The 14,706-nt window shown below is 53.0% G+C and overlaps 1 protein-coding gene across 6 annotated transcripts in view; it reads left to right on the top strand.

Annotated features, from left to right (window-relative positions):
- Positions 1-14,706, top strand: part of ARHGEF10 (Rho guanine nucleotide exchange factor 10) — a 145,386-nt gene that overhangs the window by 30,589 nt on the left and 100,091 nt on the right. For 4 of the 6 annotated variants that reach the window (XM_050800197.1, XM_050800195.1, XM_050800192.1 and 1 more), the window contains exons 3-6: positions 5,895-6,050; positions 7,005-7,292; positions 10,910-10,976; positions 11,951-12,027. In XM_050800197.1, the coding sequence (XP_050656154.1) occupies positions 5,895-6,050; positions 7,005-7,292; positions 10,910-10,976; positions 11,951-12,027 (588 nt within the window). Of the gene's footprint in view, positions 1-5,894; positions 6,051-7,004; positions 7,293-8,175; positions 9,524-10,909; positions 10,977-11,950; positions 12,028-14,706 lie in introns of those variants that run through there. The other 2 variants (XM_050800194.1, XM_050800198.1) reach the window with 2 other exon arrangements.

The raw sequence follows: 14,706 nt of genomic DNA, 5'->3' as shown, positions 1-14,706 counted from the left end.
GCCGGAAGTCCCGGGTCAAAGTGCTGGCAGGCTGTCTGTGCTCCCCGGGAATGTAGGTCACAGCCTTCCTTGCCTCTTCGGGCTCCCGCCGGCTGTGGGCACTCCCGGGAGTTCCTGCACCTGCCGCCAGGTGGCTCCTCATCCCTGTCCTAGCCTCTGCTCTCACGAGGATGCGAGGATGCCGTCACGCTGGGTTAGCCCAACCTGCTCTAGCACAGCCTCCTGTTAACCAACTGCACCTGCAGTTACGTGTTTGCAGGTGAGCTCACCCGTGGGATTGGGGGTGAGGATTTCAGCACAGGGATTTAGGGGACACAGTTGAACCTGTCAGGGTTCGGGTCAGAGCTAAACGTAGGACCCCAAATGCTGGGATTTTAAAGGCATTCTGCATTGCCCTTCACGAAGGAACTTGGGGAGCTCGGGTGGGGTCTGTGAGGCCCAGGATCCCCCAGAGGCCCGGGGAGTGTCTCGGATGGACATGCTCAGCACACACCGCCTTGAACGCCCGGCCCCACGCTCACCTCAGAGGGCGGCGCAGCCTCACCATCGATGGAAGCCCCTTTGGAGGTGGGTGGGTATCAGGGAGGAGCAGCCCTGCTCCGGGCGGCCTCGCCCTCCGTCCTGGGCCCCTGCCGCGGGCACAGCTGTGGGTACCAACGCAGCCGGGAGTGCAGCCTCAGGTGGTTACATTGAGCACAACTTCCCTCTTTGAGTTCTTGTAGGAAGGCTGTGTTTTTTCTTGCTGGAAATGAATTCTGGGAGGAATTTGTAACACATCATTCCGGAGAGTCGATACAACTTGAAAGTCCTCCCCGCCAGTGTGTGCAGAGGACAGAGGGCAGCTCCGCCATGTCCGCCAGTGTGTGCAGAGGACAGAGGGCAGCTCCGCCATGTCTGCAGTGTGTGCAGAGGACAGAGGCAGCTCCGCCATGTCCGCCAGTGTGTGCAGAGGACAGAGGGCAGCTCCGCCATGTCCGCCAGTGTGTGCAGAGGACAGAGGGCAGCTCCGCCATGTCCGCCAGTGTGTGCAGAGGACAGAGGGCAGCTCCGCCATGTCCGCCAGTGTGTGTCCAGAGGACAGAGGGCTACACTCCGCCATGTCCGCATCAGTGTGTGCAGAGGACAGAGGGCAGCTCCGCCACGTTTGTCCGCCAGTGTGTGCAGAGGACAGAGGGCAGCCCTCCGCCATGTCCGCCAGTGTGTGCAGAGGATTGTGGGCAGCTCGCCATGTCCGCAGTGTGTGCAGAGGACAGAGGGCAGCTCCGCCATGTCTGCAGTGTGTGCAGAGGACAGAGGCAGCTCCGCCATGTCTGCAGTGTGTGCAGAGGACAGAGGCAGCTCCGCCATGTCCGCCAGTGTGTGCAGAGGACAGAGGGCAGCTCCGCCATGTCCGCCAGTGTGTGCAGAGGACAGAGGGCAGCTCCGCCATGTCCGCCAGTGTGTGCAGAGGACAGAGGGCAGCTCCGTCCATGTGCCGGCAGTGTCTGTGCTCCCCGGGACAGAGGGCAGCTTCCGCCATGTCCGGCAGTGTGTGCAGAGGACAGAGGGCAGCTCCGCCATGTCTGCAGTGTGTGCAGAGGACAGAGGGCGGCTCCGCCATGTCCGCCAGTGCGTGCAGAGGACAGAGGGCGGCTCCGCCATGTCTGCAGTGTGTGCAGAGGACAGAGGGCGGCTCCGCCATGTCTGCAGTGTGTGCAGAGGACAGAGGGCAGCTCCGCCATGTCTGCCAGTGTGTGCAGAGGACAGAGGGCGGCTCCGCCATGTCTGCCAGTGCGTGCAGAGGACAGAGGCAGCTCCGCATGTCCGCCCCTTGCAGAGGACAGAGGGCAGCTCCGCCATGTCTGCAGGTGTGCAGAGGACAGAGGGCAGCTCCGCCATGTCCGCCAGTGTGTGCAGGGGACAGAGGGCGGCTCCGCCATGTCCGCCAGTGCGTGCAGGGGACAGAGGGCGGCTCCGCCATGTCCGCCAGTGCGTGCAGGGGACAGAGGGCGGCTCCGCCATGTCCGCCAGTGCGTGCAGAGGACAGAGGGCGGCTCCGCCATGTCCGCCAGTGCGTGCAGAGGACAGAGGGCGGCTCCGCCATGTCTGCAGTGTGTGCAGAGGACAGAGGGCAGCTCCGCCATGTCTGCCAGTGTGTGCAGAGGACAGAGGGCGGCTCCGCCATGTCCGGCAGTGTGTGCAGAGGACAGAGGGCAGCTCCGCCATGTCCGCCAGTGTGTGCAGAGGACAGAGGGCAGCTCCGCCATGTCCGGCAGTGTGTGCAGAGGACAGAGGGCAGCTCCGCCATGTCCGCCAGTGTGTGCAGGGGACAGAGGGCGGCTCCGCCATGTCTGCCAGTGCGTGCAGAGGACAGAGGCAGCTCCGCCATGTCCGCCAGTGTGTGCAGAGGACAGAGGGCAGCTCCGCCATGTCTGCCAGTGTGTGCAGAGGACAGAGGGCAGCTCCGCCATGTCTGCCAGTCTTGTGGCGACAGCAGAGAGCTCTTGAATTCCAGGCCCCAAGCCCCTTCCAAGGCTCTCCAAGTCTAAACTACCAAGATTTAAACGTTTGGAGGAAAGTCTTGATTTCCCTGGTGTAGTGGAATTCCACCTAAAGTTTTACTAGGGGAAAGAGTGAGTTCTTTTGGCAAAAAAAAAAAAGTTTGAAACTTGCTCATCTGCTCGTCATTCTCTCATTCATTCACTCACATGACGAGCGTGTTGCGCGCTGCCGCCTGCCAGGTTTCAAACTGCGCCGTGCTGGGCGGTGAGCAGAGGTGCCGCCTCCGAGAACACATCTGGTTCTTCTCAGGGTCATACCTGTACCTGGCACACGGGACCTGCACTGTCCCGGGTAATCCCACAGGTCTCCCGGGGCTGGTGTCACGGCCTAGGAGGTGGCGTATGGGGAAGGAGTGGAGGGGCCTTGGTGTCTCCTCAGGGCCGTTTCCTGCACATACGGGCTCCTATTCACTGCCTTCCTTCCTGAAGACTTTAAAGATAATTCCTTCTTCCTGTATGGGGTACAGTGTGGGTTCCGGTCCCAACAGCTCGTGTTTCTCCCCTTGCAGATATTTAAGAGCCTATTAAAAAACGATATTTATAGAATCATGTCCAGGTATATTTTATCTAATTGTTAGAGTTCAGCGGCAGTAAAATATAATTTCCAAAAAAGAGAGTTGACAAAATAAAAATCTAATGTGATTGTGTCACCGTCCGGATGAATCTGAACATGTGCCCTGCAGTGGCCTGTTACGTTGCTAGGTCAAAACAGAAACTTTTGTTGGGGCGGGGACACCGTGTCACTCTGTCCCCCAGGCCGCAGGACAGTGGCGCAATCTCAGCTCACTGCAACTTCCATCTACTGGGTTCAGGTGATCCTCCCACCTCAGCCTTCCAAGTAGGTGGGGACCACAGGTCCACACCTTCACACCAGGGTAATTTTTGTACCTTTTTTTTTTAAAAAAAGAGATGGGGTTTTACTGTGTTGTCCAGGCTGGTCTCAAATTCCTGGGCTCAAGCAATTAGCCCGCCTTGGCCTCTGAAAGCGCTGGGATTACCCGTGTGAGCCACGTGTCCGGCAATACATAAACATTTTCACCCATCATTTTCATCGGGGCATTTAGTCGGCATTGTTTCCCCAGCATGTTTATTTGGCACACATGATTTTTTTTCTCCCCAAACATGAACTCTATGGAAATGCCAGTTGCATTTGGAAAATATTCCAGAAAACAGTTTTTTTGTTTGTTTGTTTAACTTTTTACTTTGAAAGGTGTTCACCAGTTTATTTCAGTAAACTGACTACTTAATGATATGGCAAAAAAAAAAACGAAAACAAAAAACCTTCTGAAATAGAAATAGGTGTTGTTTGCAGTCACTTGGGAGATAGTGAGGACTGGTTTGAAAGTACATAGTTAATCAAGGCTCAAACTCTGGAAATTAGCGGTTCTGTCCGTTCCAGCTCTCCCCCCTCCTCGATTGTTTCACTCGGTTAGGCTTAAATTCAAAACTTTGAATTTAGAAAAGTCTTTGACCCTCTAGGAAGTGGGTGCGGCTTTGGTATCTGGGCAGAGCGGAGTTCACCATCCGGAAGGACAGCAACACACACTCTTATCAGGCGTGTGTTTTAAAAATAATACATTTTTGAATCCTTTTTCTTGATTCAGTTTCAGTATTTGTCATTCTCATCCTTTTAAAACTTGTGAGTGTTGGTTGAACTTGAAGCAGTTCCGGAAAGCTCTTGGGGCCCCCCAGGTGTCATGGTCAGCTGGGGGTCTCGTCCCCACTGTCCTCGCAGCAAAAGCTGGATCCAGTCACACTGTCACGGGCCTGGGCCCCTCTGTGTATTCATGGTGACCTAAAAAATCTGTTTCCTTCAAAAGGCGCTCTTAGAATATATGACTAGTTTAGGAGATTCAAAGGAAAATGAAACACCTCAAATTTAAAGGTTGTTTTTAGACCATTGGAGCTCCCCGGGAGGCCCGGCAGAGTGCGCCTGGAGACTGAGTGGAGTGGAAGTGGGTTGTGTGTCTGTGGGTTTCTCCCGAGCAGAGGTCCTCCTCAGCCCCCTCCAGAGCTGCCTGCAGCTGAGCTGGGCCAGCCTGCCTGGGTGCATCTCCCTGGCCCACAGGGGAATGTCTGTGTTGGAGGGGCTTGGTTTGGGCTGACCCAGGCCCTGTCCCGAGGTGCTACCTGCTTCTATGGACTGCAGCACGTGGCAGCAGGAGGTTTCCTCAGGAACGTGTGCTGGGAAGAAATCCTGGCCCTTGGGAAAGGCTGGAAGGGGCTGGGTTCCTCTCGCTTTTGGGTGTGTGAGGTGGTGTCGTTTCCTCTGGAAAAAGGAGAAGCACCTGTCTGCTCTGATGGTGATGCGTAGTCCCAGCACGCTGTCTCTGCAGATGGTGCACACGGCAGCCACCCTGCAGGCTGCACCACCAGCCATAACCCCAGTCCAAGGAGACCTGTGACTCACCTCCTGCAAAACATTTCTTATCAAGCACCTGCTTGGAACGGTTATTAACCATGCTCTTTAATAATTTTGGAAGTTTGTGTTTTAAGCTATGTATCGATGTTCATATTTGACACCGATTTTCTAACCATTAGAGATATTTAATTAAAAATTGTAAATAAAAGAGGCAAAATGAAAGTAAAAGAAGAAGAATTCTAGGGAGAGACATTGGGTGTCAGAAGTTATTTCTAAAAGTAAAATGGATGACACTGAATTCTCTTCAGAACCATCAGCCCAGCCGGGTGATGTTCATCTGCTGGGGGCATAAATTTAAAATGGAAAGGCTCTTTTCCCCCTTACTTTCTCTTGTTTTCTTTTCTTTTCTTTTTTTCTTTTTTTTCTTTCTTTTTTTTTTTTTGAGACAAAGTTTTGCTGTGTCACCCAGGCTGGAGTGCAGTGGCGCAATCTTGGCTCACTGCAACCTCCTCCTCTTGGGTTCACGAGATTCTCCTGCCCCAGCCTCCTGAGAATCTGGGATTACAGGCGCTTGCCAACACGCCCAGCTAATTTGTGTATTTTTAGTAGAGATGGGCTTTCGCCATGTAGGCCAGGCTGGTATCAAACTCCTGACCTTGTGATCCTCCCACCTCGGCCTCCCAAAGTGCTGGGATTACAGGTGTGAGCTACCGCGCCCCGCCTCTTGTTTTCTTTTCTAACTGTGAATTGTAGATCCTATTAAAAGAAAATAAAAACCAGTGACTCAGAATTCTAATGATACATATTTTGCCCCTTAAAAAGGCTAACTACAAGTGCAGTACAGCATCGAGGAACTTAGTCAACGTCTCTGACTAGCATAGATCTATCTATCTGTCTGTCTATCGATCGATCTATCGATCTATCTATCTATCTATCTGTCTATCTATCTATCTATCTAACCTCCTTGATCTGGTTTTGGTTTTTCTCTTTAGAAAATGAAATGAAATATGATACCAATAACAATGAAGAGGAAGAGGGAGAACAGTTTGATTTTGACAGTGGAGATGAAATCCCAGAAGCGGACAGACAGGCCCCCTCAGCCCCTGAGACAGGAGGTGCTGGAGCCAGTGAAGCCCCTGCACCCACAGGTGAGTTTCCAGGAGGGTCCCCAGGTGAACCCCCTGGCAGGTTCCCAGGCAGGTCCGCAGATCGCCAGCGTCAGGGTCACCTGTGCTCAGCCATCGGCTCTGTTGGGCTCGCCCATTTTCTCCCCATTCTTACTGCCCAATTGGAACATTGTAGGGAAGGGATGATTTCTAGGGGCCAGAGACTTACGATTTCTTCATGATATACCTGAAATGACTTAATTTAAGATTGGCTAAGTTTCTTCTCTTTGTACTATTTTCCATAATTTTCAGCCTTTTCACTCTACTTTTGTATTTTGCAGAGAATAGATGTTGCTATTTCCCAATAAAAATGACCTCATCATTGTATCACTAGATTAAATGAAGTATTCAGAACGTGTGGGATGAAGTAGCTGTAGAGGTTTCTCTTTCTAAGTCTGGAGGTGGGTTGGGTGCTTTCATTCGCTGACCAGAAGGACTGCTCAGGGCAGGCTGCGGTGGGAGACTCTGCACAGTGTTTCTTCGTGCGTGGCACCCGCCTCTCGGCTCGCACGGTGTTTCTTCAGGTGCAGTGCCAGCCTCTCAGTTTGCACAGCGTTTCTTCTCTCGGTTGGCCAGTGTTTCTTTGGGCGCAGCACCCGCCTCTCAGCTTGCACGGTGTTTCTTTGTGCGTAGCACCGGACTGTTGGTGAGGGGAGTGGCTGCGCGCCTCCAGCAGCTTCTCCCTGACTTAGCTCATGGGATGAGACTCCTGTAGTGACCAGGCTGCGTCTGTCTCGCCTGCGCACAGAGGTGACGCTGGGTTCCCCATGTGCGAGTGCTCCCTCCGAGGCCCACCCAATGACCTGGGAACGTCCAGGGGTCCTGGCATGGCATGGAGGGTGGAACTCATACCTGCTTCCTGCCTGTACTCCAAGAGGGCACGCTTGCCATGCCCTTGGTGATGTATCTGCTGACAGGTCCTTTCTGCATCCCCAGGAGGTGAGGATGGAGCTGGAGCAGAAACTACGCCAGTGGTGGAGCCTGCTAAGCTGGTGCTCCCAGTGAAAGTCAACCCATATTCTGTCATCGACATCGCGCCATTCCAGGAGGACCAGCCGCCCGCCCCTGCGCCCAGCACTGAGGAGGAGAGTGTGGGTCTCCATGTGCCCTGCGGGTACTCAGTGCCTGTGCCCTGCGGCTATGCGGTGCCCTCCAACCTGCCCCTCCTGCTGCCCGCCTACTCCAGCCCAGTCATCATCCGCGCCACGTCCCTGGACGAAGAAGGTACTGCTGCCCTCCTCTCCACACCCCCAACGTGGCCTGTGGTTCCTTTCTCTCCACGCCCCCAACGTGGCCTGTGGTTCCGTAGAGTCTGGGCCTGACCTTCCGCCTCCTCTCCACGCCCTTGACGTGGCCTGTGGTTCTGTAGAGTCTGGGCCTGACCTTCCACCTCCTCCTCTCCACGCCCCCGACGTGGCCTGTGGTTCCGTAGAGTTAGGGCCTGACCTTCCCCCCTCCTCCTCTCCATGCCCCTGACGTGGCCTGTGGTTCCCTCCTCTCCACGCCCCCGATGTGGCCTGTGGTTCCGTAGAGTCGGGGCCTGACCTCACCCTGCCCCCGCCCAGGTCATTAGACGTTTGTTTATGGAGTTGGAAAGTGAGCCCCCTGTTCCTCTTCCTCAGTGACGGGAGCACCCCTGAGGGAAGGCCAGGGCGTATTGTTGGGAAAATTTTGAAACAACGTCTGGTCCCGAATGTGTTGCCTCCTCATGTCTGGGGTGCCTTGAACTTCACCCCGATTGCTGGTTCCCCCACCAGGTGCTCACGGGAGTGTGTGCAGCTTTTGGCCTATGTGACTCACTGTGCTAGATGACAGTTACCGTTATGTATGTCCCGTGTCGCCTGCTGGTCTAGAGACTCGGGCTCCCTGGGGTCAGAGCGTGTCTCCCTGTCTTCATTCCAGAGGATGGAGGGCAGTGGGGTGGAAGAATGGCCTCAGGGGCTCCCTGTCTCCCACCCATGCTTTTCCTTGCTGGGGAGATGCCGCAGGACCTTGGCAGAGTCCTCGGTGCAAGGTCAGAGCCACCTGGGGCAGCACAAAGGGCGCAGAGTCGGCCGCTGAGGACGGTGTTCCCGCAGCCAGGCCACGCGCCGAGCCAGGCCACCTCCAGTCTCCGTGTCCTCAGTGCTGACAGCTCTGTTTTGAGTCTGCTTTCTCCTCCACTTAGTGAGAAGGAGCCACTGTGTGCTTTAGAAGGGGCTTGGTTGGTGGAGCCCGTTCTCTGCTGTCCTTACATGGCCCTGGCATGTGTAGCCGGGCGCCAGCTGTGTCTGCAGAGCCCCAGGTTTCCACTGGAAGGACAGCGTGTAGGCCACGGCTGCTCCGACTGCAGCCCAAGGGCTGGGGCCTCCTGCCGGCCCCGCTGTAGGCCCAGGCGCCAGGGCAAGGGTAAGCACATACCGTGCCTCCGTCTTCAGGAGTGACCCAGTCGAGGCGTCTCGGCCAAAGGTTTCCTTTTTTGCCCAGCTCTGTTTCTGTGCTGCCTTTCCCAGGAACGCATTGCAGGATCCCCAGGGTTCGTGGGTTGTGCCTCTAATGGAAGCCCACAGCCTGTATGCCTGAGACCCGATTCTTATTCCTGTAAAGGTTTCAGTGGAAGCAACCTTCCCTTTCCAGTTAATAACAGTTGAGAAAAAAAATCCTTAAAGAAAAATCTCGATTTTGGATTTTGGGAATTGCAGAGGTTTCAGGATAGACGGCCTCCCATGCGTTTCCCTGTTGAAGTCGGCCGGAGTCCTGGGAACTCACCACAGTCTGCATGATCCACGCTGCTGTTGTCCCTCTGTAACCACGGAGCATGAGAACCCCCCGGAAACGAGGGCATGTGGAGTGTGGCATTCTTGGCTGAAGGAAAATACGTTTATTTTAAAGTGATTTTCATATTTTAAAATATTATTTATTTTAAACAATTGCACACCATTTAAAGTAATTTGTTTTTTAAGTAACTCAGCATGAATTTAAAACAATTTGCTTATATTCGTTCTGTCAACCTAGAGCCAGTAATAATGCCTTGTTCTAATAAAGACTATGTAAGTCCCGGAGTAGAGGAGCGGATGGCTGTCCGGTTGCGTTTTGATCATTGAACGAGAGATGTGAACGCAGACCTCTTTCCTGAGAGGTGGAAAAGCGTGGATTTGGTGCCAGCCCGCCTCCCCCACCCGGGGGGCACTGCTGGCTTTTCAGTTCCTTGCTCCAGAGCCTCCCTGGGGCCGGGCGGCCACCTGGCTCTGCAGGCTTCCCTGGGACGTACAGCCCAGCCAGGCTCCCCGGGTCCGCGGTGGGAGGTTGCAGAGCCCTGCCTGGAGCTCCCAGCTGGCCAAACTGGGATGGCCAGGTTCCTTACTTTTCCTGCTGACCGACACCAGCCCTGAAGACATCCGCAGACAGGTCCTGCTCCTGTTTACGCCTCTTGTGGCCAGAAGCCTCTGGGTGCGCTGCTGCTTGGAGCTGTTCAGGTGACTCCCTGGTGTGCATGTCTGCCTCCTTCTGACCTTGACAGACTCAGTTTGCAACTTAATTTCCTGGAAGGCGGAGGACAGAAGAGTTTCCAGGGGTGGATGCCTGAGAAGGCTAACGTGTGTGCCCTGGGGATGGGAGTCTGAGCTCCTGGACGCCCCGTTGGGGACACAGTTCTTGCCGTACAGTGAGATTGCTGCCGGGCAGCACGTCCTGCCTTTGTCCCTCTGCAGAACACTAGTGAAAGCTTTGTGGCTCTTTGCGTGTTTCTTTGAGGCAGTGTAGTAGCACAGGAAGGGCAGTTTTGGGAGTGGGCAGATTGGATTTCAGATCCTGCCTCTGCCCTGACACCTGCCCCTCAGGAAGGTGACCCGGAACACTGAACCAGCAGATGCCTGTGGGATTCGCAGCGCTGCCCACAGATCCAAGCCCCCAGCCCTCCCGGCGTCCCATGTCTGTTGTTATTCAGCGTCCAGCTGTGTGGCGGCACCTGGTGTGACCAGGGGCCTGTTTTCATGGATGAGATCTCCAAGCAGGTTACATTGAGCTTAGCTCTCTCGGACTTTGAGCCAACTGCTGCTGTTTGAAAACGGTTGAGAACTGTTACTCACTCCAGAGATAAATTCCCTTTAGAAGGTGTTTCATGGAGAGATGGTAGCGTGGGGATAAACAGCAGCCGCCGGGTGCTGCTGGCTCTCCTTCCTCATGTCATTCTTGGTGCCACGCGGCTGGGCAGTGGCAGATTCCTCAGGGGACCACACAGCCCGCACGCGGTGCAGCCATCACAGACTCTGGCTGGCTCCTGCCCAAGAGCCCTCCGAGGTGGGAGGGGCTGCTCCTTCTGCACTGGTGTCTCAGGCTGTTCTTTGATCGTCTAAGTTCGTGCCCCGCCTGCGTGGAATGTGTGGGAAGCTGCACTGTGGCTTTGCTCACGGCTCACTGTTCACCCTGGAGAGCCACAGACGGGCAGGAAGGAATCGCCAGTCGGGTCTCACCGTGCGTGTGTTTGTGGGTGGAGGGATGTGAGTGTGTGTGAGTGAAAGTTGGTGTCACATGTCACAAGCGTAACTACTCCTCTCTTGAACATCTTTTGAGTGTGCCAGGTGGATGCCCCTTCAGGCCAGTCACAATCATGGCTCCTGTGGACATGTGGAATGGGAGAGAACATCCCGTTTCTTCCTAGCTCTAGCCTGATGCATCTGGGTGCCGGTGCAGTTTATCTAAGAGCTAAAATATTTTAAATTTATTAGTTAATCATCGTTATGCTAAGATAAGCCTCCCATTGATAAGAAGGGAAAGCATGAAATCATTTTCAAGGGTAAAAACACCAACTTCGTAAGCATTTCTGTGGCGCGTAAAGCAGCACCACTTATCTTCTCTCCCAGCAGAAACACCGGAAGTCATGGAAGATCGCCAGCCCAATTCTCTGAGTTCCGAGGAGCCTCCAAACAGGTACCTGCCTCCATCTTCCCGCACCTGCTGAATTCCCGCCTTTTTCCTGAGGATCTGGACGCGGGGATCCTGGTGCGCATGCCTGCCCGCCATCCTCAGCTCTGCGCGGCAGGGGCTGTCCCAGCCCCATCTCCTGCCTCAGGTCCCTCCCAGGCGAGTGTTCCCTGGAAATGTAGGGTCAGGACCCCCAGCACCCACGGGGCCATCACCCTAGGACACACCTCTGGGTGCTCACCCTGCTTCCGGTCTCTGCCTTCCCAGCAGTGTCTCCGCGCTGCCACTGGGCTCATCCTTGCACCACTCCCCATGGGACGCGGTGTCCAGAGGCCTGATCCCTGCTGCGTTTCGTCGTCAGCAGTGGTGCCTCTCCTGGGGCGACGCTCGGTGTGTGTGTCGAGTCTGACCTCACCATCCTTCCGGGCAGAGCATTCCCGCAGCTTCCCATTGCCAAGGGCGACATCCCAGTCCCTGTGTGTGCAGGACTCTGGTGGCCCATGTGACCACCTGCTGTGGGCAGAGTACCACAGTTTATGCCGAGTGGCCTTGCATCTCTTTCTCCCACCGACCTGCCCCTGGACATGGAGACGGCCCGTTGCGTTGCCCACTGGCATCTCTACCACCCAGCGTCGTGAGAAGGGCCTAAGAGGCCCTCAAAGGGGTGGCTGAAAAACCAGAAGACAGTTCAGGCCTTCTAGGGCAAGGACTGTATTGCTGCTGTATTGCCCTCGCCCCGTGTTCTGTGCTGTGCGTAGGTGGAACATCTGGAATACTTATTTACAGAGTTATGAGTGAAAACTTGAACTTGGGATGTCCTATAATATTAGCTTGGAAAATATGTGATTCCCTGTATAGTAATAGTACTATATATACATATATATATGTATACACACACGCACACACTCTGCAGGGCAGTTGGCAGCCATGTGACTGGGCTGTGCCTGAATATTCTGACTTTATGGTTTGTTTTCTTTAAGTGAAGATCAAGTCAGTCGAGAGGACAGCGCCCTGGCTCGCTGGGCCGCAGACCCGGCCAACACAGCCTGGATGGAGAGTAAGTCCCCAGCCGCCCACAGCCAGAATCCTCACCACGCTCCACAGACGCCACTGCGGCGGGGCCGGGTCCCTGAGTCTCAGGTCCCATCAGATCTAAAACACTAACAAGATATTTATTTACTGAAAATAGTAACACGGGCTGACTATGCAGAAGGTTCCCGGGTTCCCTGAAGTTGTCACTTCCCGCGAGGCCACCCCAGCTCTCCACGTCCACACCCTCGCTCTTCCTGGTCGTTTCTTTCTAGCACAGGCTTTGTTATTGTGGTAACAGTGAGGTGTGTGGGGAACTGAAACTCTGACCTGCAGCTGCGGTCGGCCGCCACCCAGACGCTTACCCTGTGCTGGGCAGTGATTCCCAGGGAGATGCGGTGAGGTCGGCCGCCACCCAGATGCTTACCCTGCGCGTGGCAGTGATTCCCAGGGAGATGCGGTGAGGTCGGCCGCCACCCAGACGCTTACCCTGCGTGTGGCAGTGATTCCCAGGGAGATGCGGTGTCTGGCACCCGCTTTGAAGAGGGGGCGGGGGGGCCTCCCTTTTTTTTTTTTTCCATATACACACTTTATTTTACATAACTTGGTGTTTTATCAAATCATATAAATTTAAATGGGAATTCCCGAGTAAATCTTTTGTTAATTTACCTTTGGCAGAAACAGCAGATTCCAAACAACAGATTCTCATTTATTTGTAACTTAAAAAAAGTTCTGTAGCGTATTTTTCCAAAACAATAGCCTGAAGCAAATGTGCTTGAAAAGCTAACTGGTAATGATCTGATTAGTATCATAGCTTATTTAAGAGAACTATTACTTAAAGGACAGACTAGACATGTATTTTGAGAAAAACACAATTTTTGGTCATGTGAATGATTCATGTGCAGATTTCAAAAACAGGAAACGTCCAGAAGTGCATCATCTTATTTACAATCTCACCCTTGAAATGGTAGCAATCTGCAGTGCAAACAGTAGAGCAAAGAATTCCAAACTCTACTTTTATGTATGTTTAAACCTGTAGGATTATGTACCGTCTGTGTGTGGATTAAAGCAAGTGCACTTCCAACATACGACTCAAGCTTCTGTACAATTAAGAGCAAACCCAAAGGCATTCTTTCTCCCTTTAGGTTGGCTGAGCCAGCCCACCTCCAAGTGGCCAGATCTCCAGTCCCACCTGCGGCTTCAAAGGCTGAAAGATTTTTAGCTAGATTTACTTGTTTTTTTAATTTTTAAAGGAAAAGTAAAGATTACTTTCCTGATTATGCCTCTCATTATCCACTGGCTCACTAATTTCTTTTTTTTTTTGTTTTTTTTTTTTTTTTGAGATGGAGTCTCACTCTGTTGCCCAGGCTGGAGTGCAGTGGCGCGATCTCGGCTTACTGCAAGCTCCGCCTCCCGGGTTCATGCCATTCTCCTGCCTCAGCCTCCCGAGTAGCTGGGACTACAGGCGCCCGCCACCTCGCCCGGCTAATTTTTTTGTATTTTTTTTTAGTAGAGATGGGGTTTCACCGTGTTAGCCAGGATGGTCTCGATCTCCTGACCTCGTGATCCACCCGTCTCGGCCTCCCAAAGCGCTGGGATTACAGGCTTGAGCCACCGCGCCCGGCCTGGCTCACTAATTTCTATGTAACTGTTTTATATGATCAGCTTACAAGGTAGAACCATCTTAGTTATCTCCTGATTATTAAACTGTCCCTGGAAGTTTTCATTCTGGTTTTAATTATGACTTTGTTAAAACAAAGATCTTAGTGTAATTAGATGATTCCACTAGGTCGCTGTTAAAGTAGGATCATTACAAGATTAAATTATTGTCTTGGCTGTTTGCTAACAGTTTTATTTTTGAAGTAAAATTTGTCTGATTTTTTTCTCATTACTCATTTTTATTGTCCAGATGACAGTGAATTAGAATAACTATATTTGGAAATATGATCTCTAAACTAGCAGTCCCTGAACATTATCTAAGAGGAGTAGAAATCTTTACTGTGGTTGCAGATAGTAAATGCTATTAAAAGAAAGAGCATCTGTAATACTGGAGCTTGACAACAGCAGCAGATAAGGAATTTTCCTGAATGTTTATTTCCCGCTAACGTGGGGACAGGAGCGGTGGCTGGATGTCAAGGGAGAGTTTGGGTTTGTTCTCATTTTCTTTCTTATGTGACTTAGGAAGCGTTTGCCTGTATGTTTTCGACACAGTCATACGTCGTAGTTTGGACGTTCTCTTGCAGGGAGAGCACCGGTAGTCAATGAGTGGAACCTCGATTTAAAGGTCTTTTTATGAAACGGATTTTCATGTGAAGCGTGTAACTCTTACAGATACTTGAGTAAACCTCAGGCTCATTGTCGGTGTCCTTTGTGGTCATCTCGTACTGCGTGGTTTTGCTTCTAGAACTTCCCTTTTTTTTTTTTTTTTTTTTTTTTGAGACGGAGTCTGGCTCTGTCACCCAGGCTGGAGTGCAGTGGCGCGATCTCGGCTCACTGCAAGCTCCGCCTCCCGGGTTTACGCCATTCTCCTGCCTCAGCCTCCCGAGTAGCTGGGACTACAGGCGCCCGCCACCTCGCCCGGCTAGTTTTTTGTATTTTTTAGTAGAGACGGGGTTTCACCGTGTTAGCCAGGATGGTCTCGATCTCCTGACCTCGTGATCCGCCCGTCTCGGCCTCCCAAAGTGCTGGGATTACAGGCTCGAGCCTG

The sequence above is a fragment of the Macaca thibetana genome, chromosome 8, assembly GCF_024542745.1.
Source record: "Macaca thibetana thibetana isolate TM-01 chromosome 8, ASM2454274v1, whole genome shotgun sequence".
NCBI classification, from domain to species: Eukaryota; Metazoa; Chordata; class Mammalia; order Primates; family Cercopithecidae; genus Macaca; species Macaca thibetana.
Note: the sequence above shows the minus strand (reverse complement) of the source record. Positions and strands in the feature narration are given on the sequence as shown.